Source organism: Phocoena phocoena, chromosome 19 (assembly GCF_963924675.1).
Source record: "Phocoena phocoena chromosome 19, mPhoPho1.1, whole genome shotgun sequence".
NCBI lineage: Eukaryota > Metazoa > Chordata > Mammalia > Artiodactyla > Phocoenidae > Phocoena > Phocoena phocoena.
This window is the reverse complement of record NC_089237.1, coordinates 21361072-21384725: the sequence shown is the minus strand read 5'-3', so window position 1 is coordinate 21384725 and position 23654 is coordinate 21361072. Positions and strand designations below refer to the sequence as shown.

Below are 23654 nucleotides of genomic sequence, written 5' to 3'. Positions count from 1 at the left end.
AGAGCCTGTGGGGCTCTGGACAGAGGCCTCGCCGGCGGCCATGCTGCACACAGGAGGATGGTGGGGCGCTCGCATCCCTCAGCGGCCAGAAGATTTAAGATTCCGGTGCGTGGCCCAAGCATGGTAATCTCACCAAAGCTGGGCTCTGAATGCATTTAAGCTTTCCACTTTATCCTGAAAGCGTCTTATCTTACAGGGCAGTTTATCTGTCAGCTGCCTCGAATCCCTCCTGAAAGAAGGAGCTGAGATGCCAATCTTAAATAAAGCGAATCTGTACGTTCACCCACAGCCAGCGTCAGCAGTAGGCTTCTGGATGGACAAAGTTTGTTTTTTTTCTAAGGCCAGAAACGTCTCACCCAGCCTTACTGATAAAACAGATGGTGGTGAGCACATAGCAGTAATCCTGGGGGTTCACATTTAAATGCTGGGCCTGGCACCTTCACCATCTCACCGGCTGTGAGCTGCAGGCCAAATCACTAAACCTCTCTGAGCCTCAGTTTCCCGCTCCGGTAAGTGGGGGCACTGGCCCCCAGCTCCCGGAGACCGTGTTAGGATTAAATCAGGGCAAGTGCGGGGCAGCACGCGGTGAAGTGCTGGGCGCATGCGCTGTGCTTGCACTGCAACGGAGGGAGGAAGGGAGGGGGAAAGGATGCGTGGATGAAAGGGTCTGTGTCAGTATAAGGTGTGAGAAGTGGAGGCTCCCCACCCAAAGTGTTGAGCATTCATGGAAAATTCCAGCAGTGAGAAGGAACCTGCATGGGATTCTAAATGGGAGGTGCCAGGAACAACCCTCCTCGTTCCCAGAACCACTGCCTTCCTCAAATGCCGGAGGGCTGGAGCGGGGTAGTCGCTTTTTGAACATCACCAGGTGCACAGCCTCCCGGAGGATCCCGCTGTGGCCAAGGCCACGCCCAACGTACCCTCTGTAAGGACCAAAAGAGCCCCTGGAGAGCTGCCGCTCCAGGCTAAGTCACCAGAAGTGCTTGTCTCAGGGACCCATCGAGCCCTCGGAAACCTCCCATGTGGGTCTAATTGGCTCAGAGCAGACAGGGAGACAAGCCCCAGGTGGAGGGAAGAATTTCACCAAGAGCCAGAGATGCCTTGAGAAGAGCTACCCGAGCTAGTAGCCCTGCTCCTCCCCACACCTGGCTCACTTAAGCCTCTCACCTCCTGGGCACAGCCATAGGACAGCCACTCCTGGCGGTAGCGGTCAAAGCCACTGGAGCATCTGCAGGGGAAACCAAAAGGCCAGAGGTGTGATGGGATTGACAGAGAAGCCCTCCTCTTCACCTCCCCCTCTGTGGTAACAGCTCTCCAATGATAGCAAGGAGGGGGTGAACCTCCCCAAGACCACTGGGCAGGTGCCGTGGGAGCGAGAGTCAGACCGTCCTGTCCCTCTACTCCTTTCCCCAAAGGAGGGGAAGCTATTTGTGGCATCTTCTCCCTCCTCCTGACCAAGCTCCCCAGGACCAAGGCCACATCTGCCCAGATGTGGTGTGTAGGGAGCTGACAAATTGCATGACCTCTAATGACCTTTAAGGCCCTCCTGACTCTGGGCGGCCACGAAATTGCTGAGAATCCAGGGAATTCACACACATGTTCTCATCTGGGGAAAGTCTTACTCATTCACCGAGCCCCACTTCTTCACGGAGGAGCCTAAACTTGTCAAGGAGGGGCAGGGCTGAGGGTGGCCATCAGCCAATCTGGCCGACACCCCCTGTGTGATCATTGAAGGGCAGAAGTCAGGGTCCTGCCAGAGTCTGGGAGAGATTAAACACTGGTTGACAAGGGTTCCTGGAGGACAATGAGAGCTCAGCTGGGCTGGAAGTTGTCCAGTGCTTCCCTAGGGAGCGGGTGTGGTGCGAGGATGAACCAGAGAATGTTCTTCATGGCGTCATACTCAAAGTTCCGTTCTTCACTCTTTGGTGCTAGGAGAATCCACCAAGCCCTACTTAAGCTCAGGAACCACCGCATGGGAAGATAATATCCCAAGCCACCAGTGCTGCAAAAGGATTCATGGCTGGTTAACTCTGCACCGGCAACTGCCTGCCCATCGACCCGAGACCTGGTGAGGCTGAGGCTTCCAGGCGCTGTCAGCCTTTCCTTCTGAAGATGCCTCTGAGCTGCTCCTCCTGCAGCAGCCGCAGCTGAGCTGAGCCATCCCCACCCCCTCTGTCAGGTCCTCCGTGCCCCCTCCCTTGAGGGATGGAAGATTAAGGGCATTGTTGGGGGCTGGGGACTAAAGTTTCTTTTAGGCCAAACTAACTGGTTCTTTCAAGGACTGAGCCTTTGATAAATGTCTAAGAGCACCCCTTTCCAAGCTCGGGGCCAACCAACCCAGATGCAAAGGAGAAGGGCATGAGAAATGGCCACTGTTCGAGTGCCACGCTGCTCCGGCACTATCTCATGGGACCCTCATGACAACGCTGTAAGACAAGGGTCATGTATGACCCTCATTTTCAGAGCCAAATCCTGGAGTCAAAGTCACCCATTGACTTCAGAGTGGGTCACTGGGGGGGCAATAGGGATGAAAGGAAAATACCTGCATGATAAGTGAAATAATCTAAATCAGATCTGGCCCCAGCATGGGGAGGGGAAGCTCTGGGAGGCTGCAGAGGGCAGAGTAGGTGGAGGGCAAGCCGAGAACCCACGTGACGGTTTCAAGCAGCTGTTGGTGGGAGAGACCATGGTGGCCGGCCCCCTGCACCAGCTCTGACCTCTGGCTTTTTAGGAACCTGGAGTCAGCTCTCAGTTGAAGCTGAGGCTCCAGAGATCTGTCAAGAAGGGGCCGTGCTCAGTGAGCCCAGGCTCACGGACATCCAGGGACAGGATCCCTGATGGAGCTTCTTTGTCCCGTAGTTGACATAACCCAGCAAAGGCAGTATCCACACCCAAGGCCCTGCCCTCCCCCTGACCAACCCTCATTAAACTGTCATAGTTTTCTGGGTTTGGGCGTATGCATTAAGTGGGGGTGTATCAAGCCAGGGTTTTGCTTTCATGTGAGCCATTTTGCAGTTCTCCTGGCTCAGCTGTTGGTGGACACTGAGTCATGCGGTGGCAGCCAGCCCCGGCGTTCCAGGCTCCTCTGCAGTCATCTGGATGATCTCCCTGTGCTCAGACAGTGACTCTCAAACTTGAAAGTGCACAAGATGGACCACACCGCAAAGCTCCACGCCAGGAAGAACCAGCCTGGGGTGTGCCCTGTGTACTCTCTCTGAGGCTCTGTGCCTTTCATGTGAAGGGCCCTGAACACTTTGCAAAAATACTATCTGGTATTTGAGGAGTTAAAATAACAGGCATGTTCCTCACCCACATCCCCCCGAATCACGTAACCCCAGCCCATTTTACAGGGAAAACAAACTGAGGCCCCAAGACAGTGAATAAGAGCACAGCTGTTGGGAAGAACACCTGGGAGGCCAGATGAGCACCCCTTTCTCCTCCCGGCCCAGAGCTGTGTCTTGTGTGCTGGGCCGGCGACCTATAAAGGCAATGGCTTCTATTTCTGCACCAGGATACTGGAAAGGAGCAAAGGAAACACTGACAGATTCAGGACAGCTGCAGAGAACTCAGAGCCTCTATAATTTGCAGTTTTTCAAGATTGCCTTAAAGGCTCTTGTAGTTCATAGCTTTTCCCGCTCTCATGGGAGCCCTAGTCCCCAAAGAAATTCTTTTTTTTCCCCCTGCCATTTATTTCTCTTGGACAGGAGAACAGGGCTCAGATTCTGAGTCTAATCCGTGAGGGAATGATTTCAGAACAAGGAGAGGAAGACGACTTGGATTTAAGAACGTTATGCCTGAGCCTGAATCTCATCCAGAATCTTCCCTGCTTCCAAAACCAAGCAAACACAGCTTGGTCACTTGCTCCAGCTTTCCACAGACGCCTGCAATTTCCACACCCATGGTTTTCAGGAAACCCTTCTGCAGCCTGAGAAAGATCTTGAGGTGCTGATTTGGGGTCATGGGGCTCTCCTCCAATGGCGATGGGTCTTAAGCTCATCCCGTCCCTGAGCCGGCGGATCTCACGCTTGTTTGCAGATGAGGTACCGTGTTAAAATGCAGGTTCTTGGGCTTCTCTCCCAGAGACCTGATGCAGGGGGCCAGGGGTGGGCCCTGAGAATCTGCATGTTTACCGCAAGCCCTAGGTGATTCTGGGATGCTCACAGCTGTGGACCACTCTTTGAGAAGGCCTGCCAGAGGATGAACCAACCCTCCCAGGTGCGAGGAGGGAGCTGCAGTAGCTGGAATCTCTGAATGGTCTTCCAGAAGTCTAGTGTCACCACAGGGTGACATATAGTCACCTTGATGGGTCACAAGCCTCAGGGAGACACTCACTTTCATGATATTCTTGTCCTAAGTGTCACAGGAGCGCTGGCCAGAGATACCCTCATGTTGGTAATGAGGCCCGAGGCAGGGAGTGGGGCCGTGCCACCATCTGCCCCCCTGCACAGTCTGCCTGTGGGAATAAGAGGGTGAGCCTGGTACAAACCTCTGGAGGACATGACACCAGCTGCAGTTGAAGATCAGGTCTGAGGACATGCAGGTGTCGCAGCTCCGATGCTGCAGGCAGGCTGCAAGAGAGAAGGCAGCGGCCCCTCAGTACCAGCCCCTCCACAGGCCTCCAAAAGGTGCAACTTTCCTGAACGCTGGGTCCTTACACAACTCTGGAGGCTCTGACTAGCAGGGACCCTAGAAGTTTTTAATGCCACCCTCACTTGAGTCCAGCCTTGATTCTCTAATTCTCCCTCTCTACCCTCCCTGCCTCCCTCCCTCCCTTCCTTCCTCCTTCCCTCCCTCCCTCCCTCCCTCCCTTCCTTCCTTCCTTCCTTCCTTCCCTCCTTCCTTCCTTCTTTCCTTCCCTCCATCCTTCCTTCCTTTTGTCACCAGGGGGTCAGGCCCTGAGCTGGTACTGGTGATTCAGCAGTAAGACCTGGTATTTCTTGGGCCTTACAGTCATATGGAAAGACAGACCCTAAGCAGATCATCAAACAAAAATAACTACATAATTATCATTGTGATGAGGTTTACGTAGGAAAATTACAGGGCGCCATAAGCACGTACAAAGGGATTGCACCTAGTCTGGAAAGTTATACTTCTGGCCTATTCCCTACAATTACAGGGTTGCAAAGGATTTTTTTAAATCGACGTATATTTGACATATAACGTCATGTAAGTTTAAGGTGTACAACATATGGATTTGATCCATTTATATCGCTGTATGATCGCCACTGTAGCACTTGCTAACGCCACCAGTATCATTTCTTCCAGTGCTGGGAACAATTAAGATCGAGTCTCTCGACAAATTTAGTCTTTACTGTTGTGCTGTCTACAATCACTGGAAAGGATTTAAGATGTCCTGGTTTGACCAGCTAGCACTCCCTGCTCCTAGGGACTGTTTGTGTGGCTGGATTGCCGTCAGAGGCCCGCTCCTCCCAGGGAAGTCTGGGGGCTGAGTTTTTGAGAGTAAACCAGGCCAGGCATACGGAATTCCATTCCCTTCCTCTCCCTCTCCTCTTGGAAGTGAGCTATTCCCAGGGGGTATGCTGACCTCTGCTCATCCAGGCTTAAATCTTCCCGGGAGAGTCACCTGACCTCTTGGTGCCTTGGTACCTCACTTGTAAAAGAGGGATCAGGATGCTGTCTGTGTGGGAGGCCAGCTGTGAGAGGGTTTATAACAGTGCTGGCCACACGGTGAGCCAGTGAATGCTATTTGTTATCGACTCTGGTCCCTCATTCCCCTCAATATACCTATCAGGTGCTCATTCAATCATTTATTCTTTCAACAAATATTTATTGAGCGTCTACCCCAGGCCCGGCACTGTCCCAATGCTGGAGATGCAGCGTGAACAGGAAAAGACAGAAGCACTGCCCACATGGAACCTGCAGTCCAGTGGAGGAGACAGCCAACAAATACACAGACAAATAGATCCACCCTAGGGTTGCCAGTGGTGAGAAGGGCTGGGAGAAAAGCGGATCAGAACAGGGAGGTGGAATGACGGTGGGGGATGTGTTTTACTCAGGGAGGTTGGGGAAGGCCTCTGAGGAGACTGAGAGAGCGAGGAAGCCAGCCTGGCAGCTCTCCTGGGAGAGAAGTCCAAGCAGAGGGGCCTCTGTGTGCAGAGGCCCGGGAGGAACACATCCCAGGGATGCTCCCGACAGCAGCCAGCACGCTGGCCGGCTCAGCAGAGTGGAGAGCTGGAAGGTGGTAGGAATGGGGAGGAGGGGCAGCTGGGGCCTAGCCGGGCAGGGCAAGGGTGGAAAGCAGGCAAGTTCGTGGGAGCAGCTGCTGGAGGGTGCGTGGACCCCCAGCAGAGAGGGCCCAGGGAGCAGGAGGTATGAGGGTTGGATTTAAGAGTTGTTCACTTGCTTAAATGTTGCCCACTTATGTGAACCAGAATGACCTCAGAGTGGCAAGCAGCTGCCACAAAGCCCATGCATTTTATTATAAGGACAGACAGGCACTGACCCGGAAGAACTGTGTGCAACGTAAGGGCTCATCTGATGGGCAGCTGAACAGAACATGTTGGCAGCAGCCAGAAGTGACCACTAACTACAGAAAATGACCACTCATTCACTAGACATTACACACATTTCTTCTCTCTGTGAGTTTTCATGGGCCTGGGCCACAGTCCATTAATGAGGGAATCAGTTTGTGTTCTGTGGACCCCCAACAAGGTGGCAGGTGGTAACCAGCCCTTGGTGAGTGGGAGAAAAGCTGCTGTGGGCACAGCGTGGTCACCTTCAGTCACCTTGTGGGAGGGACGAGCTGTAGGTGGCACTGTGTCCTTTTGTCTACCAGGGCTCTGCAGGCTTTGGAAGGGTGGAGGAAAAGCCATCAGCAGAAAATAAGCAAGGACCGACTTGGCCCAAGAACAAGAGAGCTCTGGCTGTTTTGTTCTCTGGTGCGTCCAGAGGGTCTAGAACAGCGCCCAGCACGTGGTAGGCAGTTAACAAAAGTTTATGGAATAGATGAATAGTTGCTTTTGTTATCCCCATTTTACAGAGGAGGAAACTGAGGCTTGGAGAGAGTCACAGAGCTAAGAGTGGCAGGTCTGGATTTGAACCAAGGTCTGTCTGAGCCGAGAGCCTGAGCTCCTAGTCTCGAGGTCCTGCTGTGGGAATACCCCTCCCCAGCTCCCAACTTCACCCCAGGCCACCTTTTCATGAGTCTCTTCTAGAAGAGGGACCAGCCATGGAGTGCTATGGCTTAAAAACAGTCCAGCCACACCTCTGGAAGAATTTTGGCTAAAAGTCCTCCGCTACCCAAAGGTAAGGGAGAAAGCCTGGGGCTGTGGGGTGCAGAGTTTTCTGAGGACAAAGCAAACCTGCCTCCCAGAGGTTCAAATCACAGCCTTGGTGGCACTGTCCCTTCCCCTACATGGGAGCCCATGATCATTCCCAAGGACTCTGGAGACCCCTTAAATGGCTCCAGTCAAACTGAGAAAAAACCCTGGGAGCCTCGTGGGATATTCATAAAACCCACTGACCTTTATTTCTCATCTGCATTTCAGATGTCCTGTGTGCTATTAAATGCTCACAGAATTCACTGGAGGGGTGGGAATTGGCTTCAATGTACAGAATGTCCCAGAAACGCGTTCCCAGGATGTTTCACGTCTTCCGCCCCAGCAGTTAGCCCTGCCCTTGGATGTCCTTGTTCCCAAATGCAGTGTATTCACTCCTGGGTTTGCTCTCACCAGTCTTTGAGGAAGCCCTGCCTAGGGGGAGGGCCACTAGGGTGGGGGCGGGGCTGGAACCGCAGGTGTCCTTGTCCTGTGACTAGGTGTCAGGGACCGGCCTCTTTTCCAGGGGAGGACACCTGCTGGGACATGGCCTGGCATTCTAGAAGACCCTTCCTCCTCCTCTTCTTTCTTCAACCTCTGCTCCCAGAACCTCCAGGGAAGAGGAAGAGGGGGAAAGAGAGGTAAGAAATGCCCCAGAAGGCAGGGAGAAGGCCGCGGCTTCAGAGGGAAGCTGAGAGGTACCATGAAACAGGAGAGATGAAAACTTTCTTTAAAATTAGAACGAGAGCGCCGTCCTTCCCTCACTCTCCCCTGCCGCCCTGACCACATCCTGAAGAACATCCCATCCCGATCCTGCGGGGTCCGCAGCAGCGGCTGGGGCCCCAGCCATGGTGTGCCTTCAATGGCAGGTGAGTGGGGTACAGAAGAGGGACAGGACCAGGCCCCCTGGATCTTGGGGGGGCTACTGGCTAAATCCCTCTACTGCCTCCTGCCTGTGGATGCCAGCATCACGCCTCCTCTAAGGAAAATACAATGATAAACTTACGGACCCATTCAGTTCCTGGATTATCTTTTCTGGGAGCTCAGTCTAAGTTCTCAGAGGTACCTCTCTCCTGGGTTTCAATTATGTGTTAATAACAATAGCTGTCATGTATCAAGCACAAGCCACGCCCTGGGCCTGGGATGTGCCAGTTAATGTCTGAGCTTTCATTTACAACCTCAGCTCTACCTACTGTAGTTCTAACCCTTACTGTAGCCCTGGGAGGGAGATGGTGTTAGGCCCATGTTACAAATGAGAAATGGAGGCCCAGAGAAGTTAGGTGGTGGTACCCAGACAGGGGACAGTGGTGGGCCTGGGATGGAACTCAGTCTGACTCCAAAGCTCTTTCCAAGATGGTGGAATGCCTCCCCCCCATCAGTGGGAACAACCCCTAATTACTTGGTAATGGGGTGAACTCCACAGCAGATGTGCTGGTGACCTTGCTGGGGTCCAGCTCCACACGGTGGTATTCGAAGATGGTCCTTCGCCGAGATTCTGAAACATAGGCAGAGCCTGTCATCAGGAGCAGCTCATGGCCAGAGGGCTTCAGGGCCTGGACCTGGAGCCTGACAGGTGGGTTAGAGATTGTAGTGAGTGGAACCGGGAGTTAGTATGCAGCCTCTGAGGGCAGGAAGTAAACCCATCATCCTGGGATAATGGTGTTGAAACTGTGGGGAGACAGGAGGACAGGAGTTGGCCTTGAGGGGAGAGCTTTTTGTTATAAGCAGGTTAATAACGCAGAGGCCCGGCTGTTCCTGGGATCAGGACACAGGGGGTCCACACTTTCCCATGCCTCTGTGACTTTACAGCTGCTGTTCCCTTGATCCATAATGCTCTTCCACCCTTTCTCTTCTTCTCCAGCTCACCCCTCCAGATCCAGCTCAGAGCCACTTCCTCTGAGCACCCACTCTAGACCAGCTGCCTCTTACCACCCCCTCTGCCCTGTGCCTTCCTCTCACTGCACTTACATTGTGTGGTCATTAGGGTTGATTTGGAGGGTGGGGACCATTCGACTATGGTCACCTGGTCCCGAACCTGACCCACAGTGAGCACTCTGCAAATGTCTGCAGATGGACAGGCTGACCTTGGAGAACCTCTCCCCTCCTTGATGCAGGGGAGAGCAAGTTTCAGGGCCTGGAGCCAGGCTTATGTCCTGCCTTGCTCCCTGCAGAAACTTCCTACAGGACCTCAGAGTCAAGAGCCCTGAGTTCTGAGTCAAGTTCTGCTCCTGACAAGCAGGATAACCTTAGGGCCTCGGTTTTTTGTCTGTGAAGTGCATCTTCTCTCACGACCCTGCCTCCCTGGCCACACAGTGATTGGTCCAGGGCCGGGCATCTGATGAAGTCAGACCAATCAGAGACCTTCCCTGGGACTTTTAAACTACAACCAGAAGGCCCTTTGCTCTCCAGTAATACAGCTAAGAAGATGCAAGCTCGGCGTCCATGAATGGCCATGGCCCCAGTCTCAAGGGGAAAGCCAGAGGATGAAGCCACTTCGTGGAGAGAAACTGGTGGCATTCCAGGCTCTGGAGTCCCCAGACCTGCCCTGGTCCTATCTTCCCAGTTGTTGGCTCTTCCTTTGGTTCTTTGGGCTACTTTAGTATCCCCAGTGCACTCCTTTTCTCACTCAGCTGAAGGTGATTTGGAGAAAAGTTTCCCGAGGTGGTAGCAACACTCAGTGGGGGCATCCGTGAAAAACAGGGTGTCCTGTGCAACCGCTGGGTGGCCCATCCTGAATGAAGGATCTAGGGGAGCATCCACTGCTCAAAAGAACATCTCAGCTACGTTTCTGTAATTTATTTATCCTCAATTTTGGAACCGTTCCCTCCTACTTAACCCAGGATTGAACCCCAGGTGGTCTGACCCAAAGCGTGCTCTCTTCACACCACACCCCACTGTCCTGCTGCAGAGCCTGGAGACACCTCAGCCCCTGAAGCATCCGCGACCACAAAATACCCTTGAAACATTCTGTGCAATGAAAAGGAAACTGCTCCGGCGCTGGTGGCCGCAGCACTACCCCGGAACTAAACAGGAATCTGTAGTCCACCTCAGAGGCCTGTGCTTGAAATGCAAGCACTACCCACTCACAGGTGCGCGCGCGCACACACACACACACACACACACACACACACAGATTTTCTCTAATACAAGAAAGGCCCTTTGCCAAGCAGGGGTGGGTCTGAAGGAGACTGGGGTGAGGAAGGGCACTTTTCCGTAATTCAGCTGCCCAGAAGAGGCACCAATTTTCAATTCACCAAAGGCCCACATGTGCTGCAGGGCCCTCCCTGTGTGACACCAACTGCTCTGCGAAGGTGGACTGGGCTTTGGGTGAGCCTGCAGGATGTGAGACATTGGGTGGAGGATGGGGAAGTTCCAGGCAGCCTTTCACAGCTCCATCCCACCCACTACCCCCAGAAACCATCTCTCCTAAAGAATTACCCCTTTTAACACTGAAATGAAGTAAGATAAAAAATAAAGGTGAAACTTCAGGTCTTCCGAGGTGCCTGAGGCCATGGGGTCTAGACTCTGCGTAAACATTGCTTTCTTAATCTGCCTCGTCTTTCCAGGCTGAGTTCAAATGACAGGCCCCCCCTTGAAGACGTCCCCCACCCTTGGGTGCAGTTAGTGGCCCCTCCTCTGAGCTCCACAGCCTCCTGTGCACTGTCCAGTGTCACCTGTTTCACAAACATTTACTTTGCTGGCCACCTCCCCCAAGGCTATGAGCTCCCCAAGAGCAGAGCCTATAAGTTATATGTCTCTGTCCCCCAGCCCCTCGCACCTGCACAGAACAGGGTCTCAAGAGATGACTGTGAATGAATGAATGGCTTACAAATAGTCAGGAAAACCCCAGCAACTTATTATAACTTCAGCCCGCAGCACAAAGGAAGAATGCCCTTCCTCCTCGGCCCACCACAGATCATGGCCTTTCTCAAAAGGGCAGCCGCCAACGGGCCACAAAAAGCCAGACCCTCCCGATGTTAGAGCTCAAAGGAGGAGGAGAATTGGCTTTCAGGATTTCTCCACCTGCAAGGATACAGGGGAGAGCCTGCCCTCGGTCAGAAGGCAGGTGAAATAGGAGGACACACGGGGTCAGGGTTGGGGCATGATAGAGACACGGACTTGTCAAGGGAGTTGAATTCATGGATAGAGACACACGAACAGCAGCTGGGGAAGGCGGGTCTCCCAGCAAACCCCACACCAGAATCTCGGAATGGGTCTCCCCACCAGCCTACTGGGGAGCAGAGGTGGGGACGTGCCTCAAGTGAGGGTACGGCCAGAGATGATCAGATATCCTCCAAAAAGCAACACAGCCCTACCAGCAAGGGTGGAGGAGATGTGGGTGGTAGGAAGTGGGAGGAGGGTGGGTGGGCCGAAACATATCTCTGATTAAAAATAGTTGCTCACGGGCTTCCCTGGTGGTGCAGTGGTTAAGAATCCGCCTGCCAATGCAGGGGACATGGGTTCAAGCCCTGGGCCGGGAAGATCCCACATGCCCCGGAGCAACTAAGCCCGTGCGCCACAACTACTGAGCCTGTGCTCTAGAGCCTGAGTGCCACAACTACTGAGCCCACGTGCCACAACTACTGAAGCCTGCACGCCTAGAGCCCGTGCTCTGCAACAAGAGAAGCCACCACAATGAGAAGCCCGCGCACTGCAACGAAGAGTAGCCCCCGCTCGCTACCACTAAAAAGAAAGCCCATATGCAGCAACAAAGACCCAAGGCAGCCAAAAATAAATAAATAGATAAATAAGTTTATTTAAAAAAAATAGTTGCTCACTTCAACTGCCCACCTGTACTTTTTTTTTAAGTGTCTGGTTTGGCAATACTTTTATTTCTTGATAAACAGATCCCTTAATATCCCAGCCTGTGTTATTTGTTTTTGGATTATCTCGCCAACGTCTAGGGCTTGCCCAAGGACGATGACGTCCATCTGCCTGACCAACAGATCCCTGCCGGAACCAAGACGGCGGCCACCCCGGCGCCACAGTTCTGGCAGTTTGAGATGTTTCTGTTTTATCTCTGCTTCCATTCATCAAAGATTCAGAAACACTAAGGTCCAGACACAGAAAGCCCTGTCACGCAATCAAGAGATGTTCACGGCTCAAAAGCGAGGTTGGCATGTCCTGTTCTGTTTCCACACCAGACACCAGCAGGGAGAGGGCTGGTTTGGTCAGAAGAAATCAGACTGACAGGTCCAGCCGCAAACTTCCCTCCAAAACAGTGGTTACGATATACAAAAATCTAAGATGTCACATCTTCCTTTGCTCATTTGGTTATTCTTTTAATAAGCGTCAATTGAGCCCCATCAGGGGACCCCAGAGATAAACACAATGAGGGTCCTATATCCCAAGGAGCTTTCAGCCCAGGAGGGGAGGGAGGAGAGACCTCCTCGGCACAGATGCAACGTAGAAAAGGGCAGAGGGAGGAGAGGAGGTGAGAAACGGCAAGGCTCAGGGAGCAGAGTAGAGGGAAAAACAGAAAAGAAAAAAAAAAAAGAAAAGTGAAAAACGGGGGTGGGGTGGGGGTGGGGATGGGGAGGGGGAGGGGGAGGGGGAGGGGGATGGGGGAGGGGGAGGGCCCCAGGATGGATAAAAAGCTACAGTGACAAGCACTGTAAAGGATCCTTTATCAGGAGCAGGGAGAAGACAAACTGGGCCAGATCTGGTGATGACCTCCCTCCCCCCCACCCCGCACCACCACTTGGCTTCTCCTTCGCACTCCTCTGCAGCCAGTTCTGGGGCCTCCCCGTTCCCCACCCAGCTGCCCAGCACCAAGGTACAGCCCAGGCCTCTGCCACATTTCTCAAGCCTGCTTTTGAAAGGAAAGGAAAGTTCTGGTAAAGGAGAAGGCCCAAGTGTTCACGCCGTCCAAGGCCATTCTGGGGTCAGCCAAGGGGTGGGCTACAATTAATGAATGAATGAATACAATTCCATTAATTCAGAATCTCTATCAGTTTTGACGCTGGCTACCCTAAAGTTGCTTTTATACTGTCCATGAAAGAAAGGGTTTCCTAAACAAATGAATAGAGGAAATTATATTGACTTCTGGGGGCCCCTCCAGTCAAATAAAGAGTGTATCAGCTACCCTCTATGTTTTGCATGCTTCTTCAAACAGACGCTGCTAATCTGAATCTTTTCTCTGCATCAAAGCGTGCTCTGCAGACTCTGCTCCAAAGCCTGCGGAGCAGTTTCTGCGACAAAGTAATGGTAAGAGAAACTCTGGCTGTTTTCAGCATTTCTTCCCTCAACCGCAGGAATGAGACTGTGCAGAATTCCCTCCACCCTCAGACAGACACCCTTTCCTTCGAGTTTTCATCACGAAGGAAAAAAATCTATTTTTTTCTGTCTTTAATTTTGCATCTATATGAGGAAAGTGTTTGGAGCCTGTGGGGAGGAGAGAGTCCCCCAGACAGGGTTCAGGGACTGGGGGATTCTTGAATAGTGGGGAGTAAACTCCACTCCTCACAGGGCCCCAGGCAGGGAGGAACCGAGCTTGGGTACAAGGGCAGTGACATCACTCATTCTGTAGGACAGGTGGGTTGGGACAACGGGAATATTCGAGGTGAATATCCCGGTGATAGGGTCTGTGGACCAGAGGCCTCTACCTGAACTTCTATCATGTTTTTTTGGGATTTATTGTTATTTGCAGCTCAACCAAATTCAAACGAATTCCCTGCTTGCTGGGTTGAATATCAGACCCAGAGGAATCTGATCTCTCAGCCACATAAAAGCCATCACTCCGAAAAGCAGAGGTTGTAGCCCTTTTTTTTTTTTTTTTTTTTTTTTTTTTTTTTTTTTTTTGCGGTACGTGGGCCTCTCACCGCTGCGGCCTCTCCCACCACGGAGCACAGGTGCCGGGCGCGCAGGCCCAGCGGCCACGGCCCACGGGCCCAGCCACTCCGCGGCACGCAAGACCCTCCCGGACCGGGACACGAACCCGCGCCCTCTGCGTGAGCAGGCGGACCCCCAACCACTGCGCCACCAGGGAAGCCCTGTAGCCCATTTTAAAACCCAATGAAGGCCATGGATACTGCCCCAGAAAAATGCATGCACGTGACATGCTCCACCCGTACCTTTATGTTCCTTCTAAAGTCCCTGCCTGCACCCCCAAGCTAAAAAATATCTGACAAAAAGAGATGCGATTATCAAAGCACTCACCCCCCCAAACTCAGATGTCAGGTCCTGTTCTCACTTAGTGTCACCACAGGGCAGGGGACAGGGTCTCTGCTCCACCCATTCCCGTCAGCACTCACTCTCGAGCTGCTACGCGTTTTTTGAGCACCTGCCCTGCTGCAGGCACTGGGCTAAGTGCTGGGGCCACGGCCAGCCCCCAAGGAGCTCACAGCCAGTTGGGGAGAAGATGGATGAGCCGGACAGTGTCATGAGTTCTATATTAAAGCTTTTAACAAAGTGCCGAGGGGATGGAGGAGGAAGCCGTGAATTCTGCTGCATGGAGAAGGCAACATCTGAGCTGGACCAGTGAATGAGTAGGATTTGCCAAGTGGTAAAAAGACTTCGGGCGGGGGGCATTTCATACGAGGAACTGCATCAGAAAGATGCAGATAGCCCTTGGCATGTTTGGGGAACCCAGGGCATGCAGACCAGTGCTGCCTGGACAGAGTGGTGGGTGACAGGAGAGTCTGGAGATGAGCCTATAAAGGTGGGCTGTGACCACAACATACATGAGAAATATAATGAACACTGTTGTCTGTTACATGCAGAAGTTGTTAAGAGAGTAAATCCTAAGAGTTTTCATCGCGAAGGAAAAAATCTATTTTTTTCTGTCTTTAATTTTGCATCTGTATGAGGTGGTGGATGTTAACTAAGCTTATTGTAATCATTCCGGGACTATGTAAGTCAAATCATTATGCTGGACTCCTGAAAGTTACACAGTGCTGTATGTCAATTACATCTCAATAAAACTGAAAGGAAAAAGAAAAAAAAAAGTGGGCTGTGCCCAGAATCAAAGGACTTTGAACTGATGCTTTGGGCAACAAGGAGCCAGAGAATGACGTGACCAGATCTGTCTGGCAGTGACAAGAAGGAATGGGGGACAGAGGGCAGGGAGACTGGAGCCCGGGAGCCGCTGGGCAGAGTTTGGGGTGGACCCAGCACCTCTGAGAACAGCAGCTGGAGTCACCGAATCCAGCGGCTCTCACAACAGAGCCCTTGCGTCTCCTTCTGGTCTCACAGGACAGGCGCAGCTGCCCGCCTGTTATTTCAGGTGGGCTCTGCTTCCTCCTCCACCCCTCGTTACCCCACCTCCTCACATCTCCCTGGCTTGCTCTAAAACAGCCTTTCATTCCAGAATCACAGAGGAGCCTCAGATGCACACACTCCTGGGGGATCTGACTTCCTCTAATCCACCCTCATTCAACAGCTGGATCCAACACAGATTTCCTGAGACTCTCCCACTGGGCACAGAGAGAGCCCTGTGAGCTGTGAGGGAGGCACAGACCCCGCCCTGATGATGCATTAATGCATGGGGAGGAGGGTGGCATGGACACCAAGAATGGTCCTTCCTGCAAAGCAGCCTGGGTGTGTGCACAGCCTGGGTGTGTGTGGGTGTTTGGGGAACTGAGGAGGAAAGGAGTCACCCCTCTGGGTGGAATGGGAGTGGGTCAGATTTACAAAGTTTCAATAGTGGACCCCAGGGTTTAAAAAACAGAAGATGGGTTTCAGTTCTACCTTTCATAGCTGTGTGAAAGCAAGTCATGCCACCTCTCTTAGCCCCCGTGTTCTCATTTAGAAAGAAACAAATGTACAGACTTCATTTACAATGCTGCAAGGATGATCCAATAAGATACTGTAAAGCTCAGTGTCTAGGGATGGGATTGTAATCGTGTGGTAAGCAGCCTCTAAAATGACCCCTAAGGCTTCCCTGGTGGCGCAGTGGTTAAGAACCCACGTGCCAATGCAGGAGACACAGGTTCGAGCCCCAGTCCGGGAAGATCCCACATGCCGCAGAGCAACTAAGCCCGTGCGCCACAACTACTGAGCCTGTGCTCTAGAGCCCGTGAGCCACAACTACTGAAGCCCAGGCGCCTACAGCCCGTGCTCCACGAGAAGAGAAGCCACCGCAATGAGAAGCCCACTCACCGCAACAAAGAGTAGCCCCCGCTCGTCGCAACTAGAGAAAGCCCGTGTGCAGCAACGAAGACCCAACACAGCCAAAAATAAATAAATAAATAATTTTAAAAAATAAAATGGCCCCCAATGATCCCTGCCTCCTGGTGTTCACACCCTGTGTAATCCTATCCTGGGTGTGGGTTGGACCTAGTGACTTGCTTCCAACCAGAAGAATGTGGCAAAAGCAATAGGACCGCACTTCTAAGATGAGGTTACAAAAAGACTCCGGCTTCCATCTTGCTCACACTCTACCGCTGTCTTCCTTGCCTGCTCTGATGGAAGCCAGCTGCCACGTTGTGAGCCGTCCTATGCGGAGGTCCACGTGGCAGGAACTGAAGGGGGACACTGAATCTTGCCACAACCACACAAAAGCTCTTAAAAATGGATCTCCCCCCAGCAGTGGCTGAGGTAACCCTGGGAAACACCTTGAGAACAGCCTGTGAAAGACTCTGAACCAGAGGACCCAGTTAAGTCACGCTTTGCTTCCTGATCCACAGAAACCCTGAGATAATGTGTTTGCTGTTTTAAGCCTCTAAGTTTTGGCATAATTTGTTATGCAGCAGTAGCTAACTAATACAATCAGGGTGATACTGAAACTGTTTAGTAACCAGCTCAGTACAGGCGTTAACCAATCAGAGCAGATGCTGACTGCAGCAACGGAGCAGGGTCTGAGCCACTTGCTAGAGCACTGGGAGTTCAGGGTGGGGACAGTGGAGGGGCAAGTGAAGTGGTGGGAATTAATCTTATGGAAATAGTCACACAAGGGCATAAAAGTAGCTATTTGCAAGAATATTCACTGCAGTTGTTGTAGTGAAAGATTGAAACAACTGAAGTCTATGCACAGGGGACTGGTTCAATTAAGGTACATCCACACAATGGGATATCACACAGCCATTAGGAAGAATGAGACGTGTGGTGATGCAGAATGATGGGCAAGATATACTTTGTTCAGGAGCAGAACAGAGGACGTCATATGACATCTTTGGTGTTAAATATACGTACGTATACTTACCTGAAGGCTTGTAGCCCTAGAAATACCCTGGTAGCCCTGGTTGCCTCCAGGAAGGGGAATTGGAAGATGGGATCAGGGACAGGAGAGAAACCTAATTTTCCTGTCTCCTGAAACCCCCTGGGATGCTCCTTCTATCAACTGGGGGTGGGGAAGCAATTATGGCTATGTTCTGGGAGGACTCATAAACCCTAATTTGGTGTCTTTGGAGATTTTCTAAATAGAGGGTGTGCTGAGTGGAAGGGCCCTGGCTCTCCCCCTCCACCACCAGAGCAGTCCCTCCCCCTGGAGATTTTATTGGAAAAACCGGTTCCTCTCCTTGAACGAAGAAAAGTTGGAACTCATTCTGCCCCTTTCCTTCCCTCAGTTCCCACTCAACTCTCCACCACCCCTCCACTCCCTGCCCCTGCCATTGCCCCTGCCAACCTGGCTCAATCTGAGCTGAGTCCAGCCCCATCCAGGGATCTCTGTGGGTCCCTGGGGACTCACCTGGGATGTCCGGGGATGGATTGAGAATCATGAAGGCATCTGACAGGCCTGCTTTGACGGGGTGCTGGGACGAGCTGATTTCCAGGACGGGCATAGGGATCTGCAGTGGGAAGAAGAGGCTCTGTCTACCCCCCAAACGCTCTTGGGCCAGCCTAGACTTCCCCTCCGAGCTCCAGACCCATCTGCCTGCTGGGCCTTGCCTCTTGGAGGACTCAGACATCTCAAACCCAATGGGGCCCCATACAAATTCTAAGTCTTCCCCACACTGTCTCCAAACACATTTCCTTTTTCTTTTCTCCCTCTTTGTGAATGGTACCTCCATGCAGGCCAGAGACCTGGGAGTCACGCTCAGTTCGCACCCCCCTTCATTTCCCTCCTCCTCCATCTAATACATCTCTAATACATTAGCTTGCTAACTGGCTCTCAAATCTATCCAGTTCTCTCCATCGCCCCTCCCCACCCCAGGCTGGCATCACCTGTCTCCCACATCATCTCCCAGCATCCCCTCTGAGCCCCAGCCCTCTGCTGTCCACTCTGAAACCAGAGCGTCCTTTTCAAAGGCAAATCCGGTTGTCCCCCTGCACCCCCCTTCTTGCCGTCACTCTCTCCCCTCCGGCCAGGCGGCCTTCTTGCAGAGGTTTCTACCGGCCATGCTCTGTCCTGCCACAGAGCCTGTGTTTTCTCGCTCCTGGAGCACACTTCATTTCTTTGCTTCCTTAGCTCCTACACATTCTGCAGATTTCAATTCTTTTCCTCGGGAGAGCTTTCCCTGACCCCTGTTCAGGTAAAGAGCCCCGTGAAAGGCTTTCCTAGCGTCTCCATTTAGGAGCACTTGTCACAGTGGCAATTCCATACTTCTCCCCACAATTAACATCTATCCCTCCAGCCAGACTCTCAGCTCCACAGAGGTAGGGCCATCAGCCATCTTATTAACTGCTGTATCCTCGGCACCACACCCTACGTCTGGCACATTGGAGGATCTCGACAGATAACTGCTGAATGAAAGAAAGGCCATCTCTGCAGCTGGGCCCACTCACCTCTTTGTAGCCGAATACAATGCGGCCATCTTGGTGCAGAGCTGCCTGGAAGGTGAAGCTGCCCCTGTCCTCCCGGTCCTGGAGGTAGACGTGGTCCCACTGAACAACAAAGACTGTCCCTGGTGAGGAGAGCAGAGACCTAGCTGGACAGGGAGACAGTGAGGGGAGCAGGGCCCTGCGGAAACGGTGGCCAGTGTGGATGGGCCACGGCTTGGCTTCCTTAGGGATGATGGGGCAGGAGGCAGGAGCTGGGCAGCCCACAGACAGCCTGACTTCCAAGCTGAAGAGGAACCAGAAAACGCTTCTTCAGCTTCCCCATCCCCAACCAGGTACTGTGATTGACCATCTCCAACCCCAAGCACGCCCCTTCCTTCTTGCCTATCCTGACCCCTTGAGATGAAATAGGAGAAACAACTGTTCTCCCGGGGTGGAAGGTAGGTGTTCAAGGGACAACCTGGTGAGAATAAGAAAGAGTAAAGGTCTCTGATATTTATTTCACCTCTACTAAGAGCCAAGCGCTTTCATTTCATTATCTCATCAGGTAGCAGGCATTTTTGTCCCCATCTTACAGGTGAGGAAAATGAACACAGAAAGTTAGGGTGGCTGTCTTGCTGTGTGACTGTGGGCAAGTCCCTTGCCCTCTCTGGGACTTGGGCTCCTCTAAACGGGCTGGACCAAGGGAGCCCTGGAGCTGGGTGACTTAAACTCTGAGCTCTGATCTCACCATTGTCAAAGTAAGCAACTGTGGAGTTGTCGGAGCGGCCAGGGTTGAAGTTGGCCATCAGAGGAGCCACATACTGAGTAGCCGTGAGCATCCGATGGACCACATCACCCATGAAGATGAAGCCTGGGGTGGGAAGAAGTGTAGACAAATCATCAGAGATGGCCCAGAGGGGTTGCCTCCTCGTGCAGGAAAGAGCAGTGTAGACGGGGCTGGAAGTGAGTCTTGGACCTCTGTCCACCAGCCTCACATAGTGGGCATGGGTCTGGCATGTATGGAGCTAAAGGGTCCCAGACCAGAAGGTTCTCTCTGCCCCTCCCACCTCTCTCTGTCCCTTGGAAAGTGCACAGGAATCAAAGACAGGCTCCTCATATCAACTGGAAGCCTGGTCCCAGGAAGCAGGCTCTCAGTGCAGTCTCCTCCCTCTCATTTACAGACTCAAGCAGCACAGGGGCCAAGGGACTGCCCACAGTGGCCTGCACAGACCCAGAGGGAGAGAAAAACACACACACACAGACATACACACACACACACACACAAGCAAGTCAGTTGATGTGAGGAAGCTGGGCTGAAACACTGATGACCTCTCTCCTGAGAGTGGGGTCCCAAGAAAGCCACATGTGGGACTCTCCCCAGTCCATCTGTAAAACCCTGTCTCCAGGGAGCCTTCCCAGATAGGTCCCGAGTTCTGGCTGAAATCACACCCTCTCCCAGTCCCACAGACAGGGCCTTACCTCCGGTTGCTATGGTGATCTGCCGCAGACGATGCCCGTAGAAAGGGAAATCAAAGGACAAGACCACTCTCTGTGGGGGATGGGAGAGAATCAGCCTGGGCCAACCTGCAGGCCAGAGGGCTGGGCATCCACACTGCCCATGCTTATCTGGATGGGACTGGGGGGGGCACAGGCATGTCCAGGGCAGTACCACAGGAGGGAACTCCAACTCTGGCAAAGCCCCCCAGACCACAGACCTCAGGCCACAAGCCATGCCCACTGACAAGCTGTGGCGGGCTGGCCCCCAGCCTCCCAGCCCGGGGCAGCGCTGCCGGGGACCGGGGCACTCACCGAAGCCTGCCGGTGGGTGTTGGAGAGGATTCGGTGAACTTTCACTTGGCTCTGGTTGGCCTTGGCCACGTCCACCCACAACTCCCGGCTGCGGGGCTCGCTGGGACCATAGAGACGGGACACATAGTAGCTGTGGTTGTCCTCCTGTCGTTATCCAAGACAGAGCCCACAGGAGGCATGAGGAATCAGGATGCCAAGAACCACAGAGTCTGGATACAAGAATTCATGGCCCTCCCAGGGGGGTAGACCGTGGCCCAGAGCTGGTTTAGGCCTGGGAGCCCTTTGGGCCCGGAGAGCTCAGTACCTGCTCCCTAGCCATGCCCCCAACAGCTCTGGCCCCAGCTAAATCCATACCTGCTGTAGCCATGCTCCACCCTGCCATCCCCAAGACAGGCCAGGAGGCTTTTCCTACAGCCCCTGAGTCCCCCGCAGAACACACCCAAGGCACAGCTCAACTTGGGAGGTGAGGGAGCAACAGGCGAGGCAGCCCCAAACAGAGCCCTTGTCTTCGGGGAGCTCCCAGACTGAGGGGGAGACATAGCCCCCTTCCCTGGGGAGCACCCAGTTTAGGGGAGAAGAAAAAACTGGATTCAGAAGCCACCAGTCTAAAGATGTTGATCTTGGGGCATTGCTTGGGGCATTGCTAGTCTGATGGAGCAGGTGGGACTTACACAAACAGAATACACAGACACAGACCCTCCAGCAGAGAGATAAGACAGGGCCCATGTTAGTCACTAAAGGCTTGAGAGACGGGAGAGAAGCAGCAATGATGCCTTCAAGACATATTTTTAAGCTTTACTATGTGCCTGATGGGGACAAAATAAAAGAACAAGCCAGAACCCAGAGGGCTGGGGGTTAACTCTGTAAAGCCTCTCCTGTACAGGAGCATTTAGGGGCAGGATTTAAAGGAGGCTGGACACGGTCAGCAGAAAGTGTGGAAGAGCCCAGGGAGGAGGCAATGTCAAAGCATTTCAGCCCATCCGGGAGTACCAGCCACCAGCTGTAGGAGAAGAAGAGGCAGAGTGGGCAGGTCCACTCGGCCGCGGCCACAGAAGTGGAGCTGCTGACTCGTGCGGAGCCCTGGCGGGTCATTAATCAGGCTGTCAGGCTGCAGTGGCCGCAGACACAGCAGAGCCGACCATGTTCTCCCTGCCAAGCTGGCAGCTGCCCAGCCAGCCCTTGCCCTGGGCCCAGCACGAGCAGGGCCGAGGGATGCCTGCTCTCTCCACCCGCCTGGAGACAGACTCTGCTCTTCTGACAAGTGACACACTCTGGGGACCTGGGGTCAGGGCAGGGCTGGGGGAAGACGAGCAGGAGAAACATGGGGCTGGGGGTAGATTTCCCACTGCCACTGCCTGGTGCCTCCCCTCCAGCCTCTAGACTGCCGGCCCCTCCACCCATCCTTAGCACGGATGTCAGACAAATCTAAACAAATCTAAAACACATACGAGGCCACAGCCCTCTGCTCACAAGCCATCAGGGTCTCCCACTGCCCTCGAGACAAAATGCAAACTGCAGCCTCACATCCGAGGTCTCACTGTGAGCCAGCCCCACCTTCTCTCTAGCTTCACTTCCCTCTCCCTCTCTCCTTCGCCTGTGCATCCTTGTGCACCTACTCACCAGACTGACTCCCCAACAGTCTGAGGCCACCAGTGGTCACTCATGCCTTTGCACACGCTGGTCCTCCTGCCTAGAATGACCTTGTTTTCTCCCCCTGGCAGATTCCTGCTTCTTCAATGCACAGCTTAAACATCACCTTCTTATTGATCTCCTCCCCCAACTTGCCCAGTGAGGACCTCCACCGTCCACAGGAGTCCTCCAGGGCTGACTCATGGGTACAGTTTGTGAGAGTCACATGGGCCCATGCTTGCTGGCTTTCTGATTTTACTCATGAAGCCACCTGAGGGGGTCACCCTGATGCCACCACCTCTGGGGTGCCCATGCCAAGGATGCTGCCTCCCATTGCTGTGACAGTCACTTACCCTGGGGTCCCAGAAGATGCCCAGAGGAGGAACCGCTGCCCCCCAGTTTGCCCGTGGGCACCGGGGCAGCTGTGCTTATGCCCTGAGCTCACAGCTTCCCTCAGGAAAGCGGCCCCTTCACCTTCTGCTTCTCCCCCGCCCCACAAGAGACCAGATGCCACGTCTTTTCTCCCTGGGTCTCCATCTCTCCTATCTCCATCCATCTCTGCTGGGGTCCCCACCTTGACCAAAAAAAAAAACAACCAAAAAAATTACCTGCCACCACTATGGAAAACAGTGTGGAGGTCCCTCAGAAAACTAAAAACAGAATTACCGTATGATCCAGCAATCCCATTCCTGGGCATATATCCAGACGAAACTATACCTCAAAAAGATACACGCACCCCTATGTTCATAGCAGCACTATTTACAACAGCCAAGACATGGAAACAACCTAAATGTCCATCAACAGATGAATGGATAAAGAAGATGTGGTCCATATATACAATGGAATACTACTCGGCCATAAAAAAGAACGAAATATTGCCATTTGTAGCAACATGGATGCAACTAGAGATTATCATGCCAAGTGAAGTAAGTCAGAAAGAGAAAGACAGGGCTTCCCGGGTGGCGCAGTGGTTAAAAATCTGCCTGCCAATGCAGGGGACACGGGTTCGAGCCCTGGTCCGGGAAGATCCCACATGACACGGAGCAACAAAGCCCGCGAGCCACAACTACTGAAGCCTGCACGCCTAGAGTCCATGCTCTGCAACAAGGGAAGCCACTGCAATGAGAAGCCCGCGCACCGCGATGAAGAGTAGCCCCCGCTCGTCACAACTAGAGAAAGCCAGTGCGCAGCAGTGAAGACCCGACGCAGCCCAAAATAAGTAAATATATTTTTAAAAAAGAGAAAGACAAATACCACATGATATCACTAATATATGGAATCTAAAATATGACACAAACG

General features: G+C 53.0%; 1 protein-coding gene across 1 annotated transcript in view; it reads right to left on the bottom strand.

The window, feature by feature from the left end:
- Positions 1-23654, bottom strand: part of PLXDC1 (plexin domain containing 1) — a 60948-nt gene that overhangs the window by 10503 nt on the left and 26791 nt on the right. The window contains exons 3-10 of the mRNA XM_065896938.1: positions 20727-20870; positions 20397-20466; positions 19666-19788; positions 18942-19060; positions 17905-18004; positions 8677-8772; positions 4487-4568; positions 1168-1228 (exon numbers count right to left, since the gene is read on the bottom strand). Coding sequence (XP_065753010.1) covers positions 1168-1228; positions 4487-4568; positions 8677-8772; positions 17905-18004; positions 18942-19060; positions 19666-19788; positions 20397-20466; positions 20727-20870 — 795 coding nt within the window. The remainder of the gene's footprint in view (positions 1-1167; positions 1229-4486; positions 4569-8676; positions 8773-17904; positions 18005-18941; positions 19061-19665; positions 19789-20396; positions 20467-20726; positions 20871-23654) is intronic.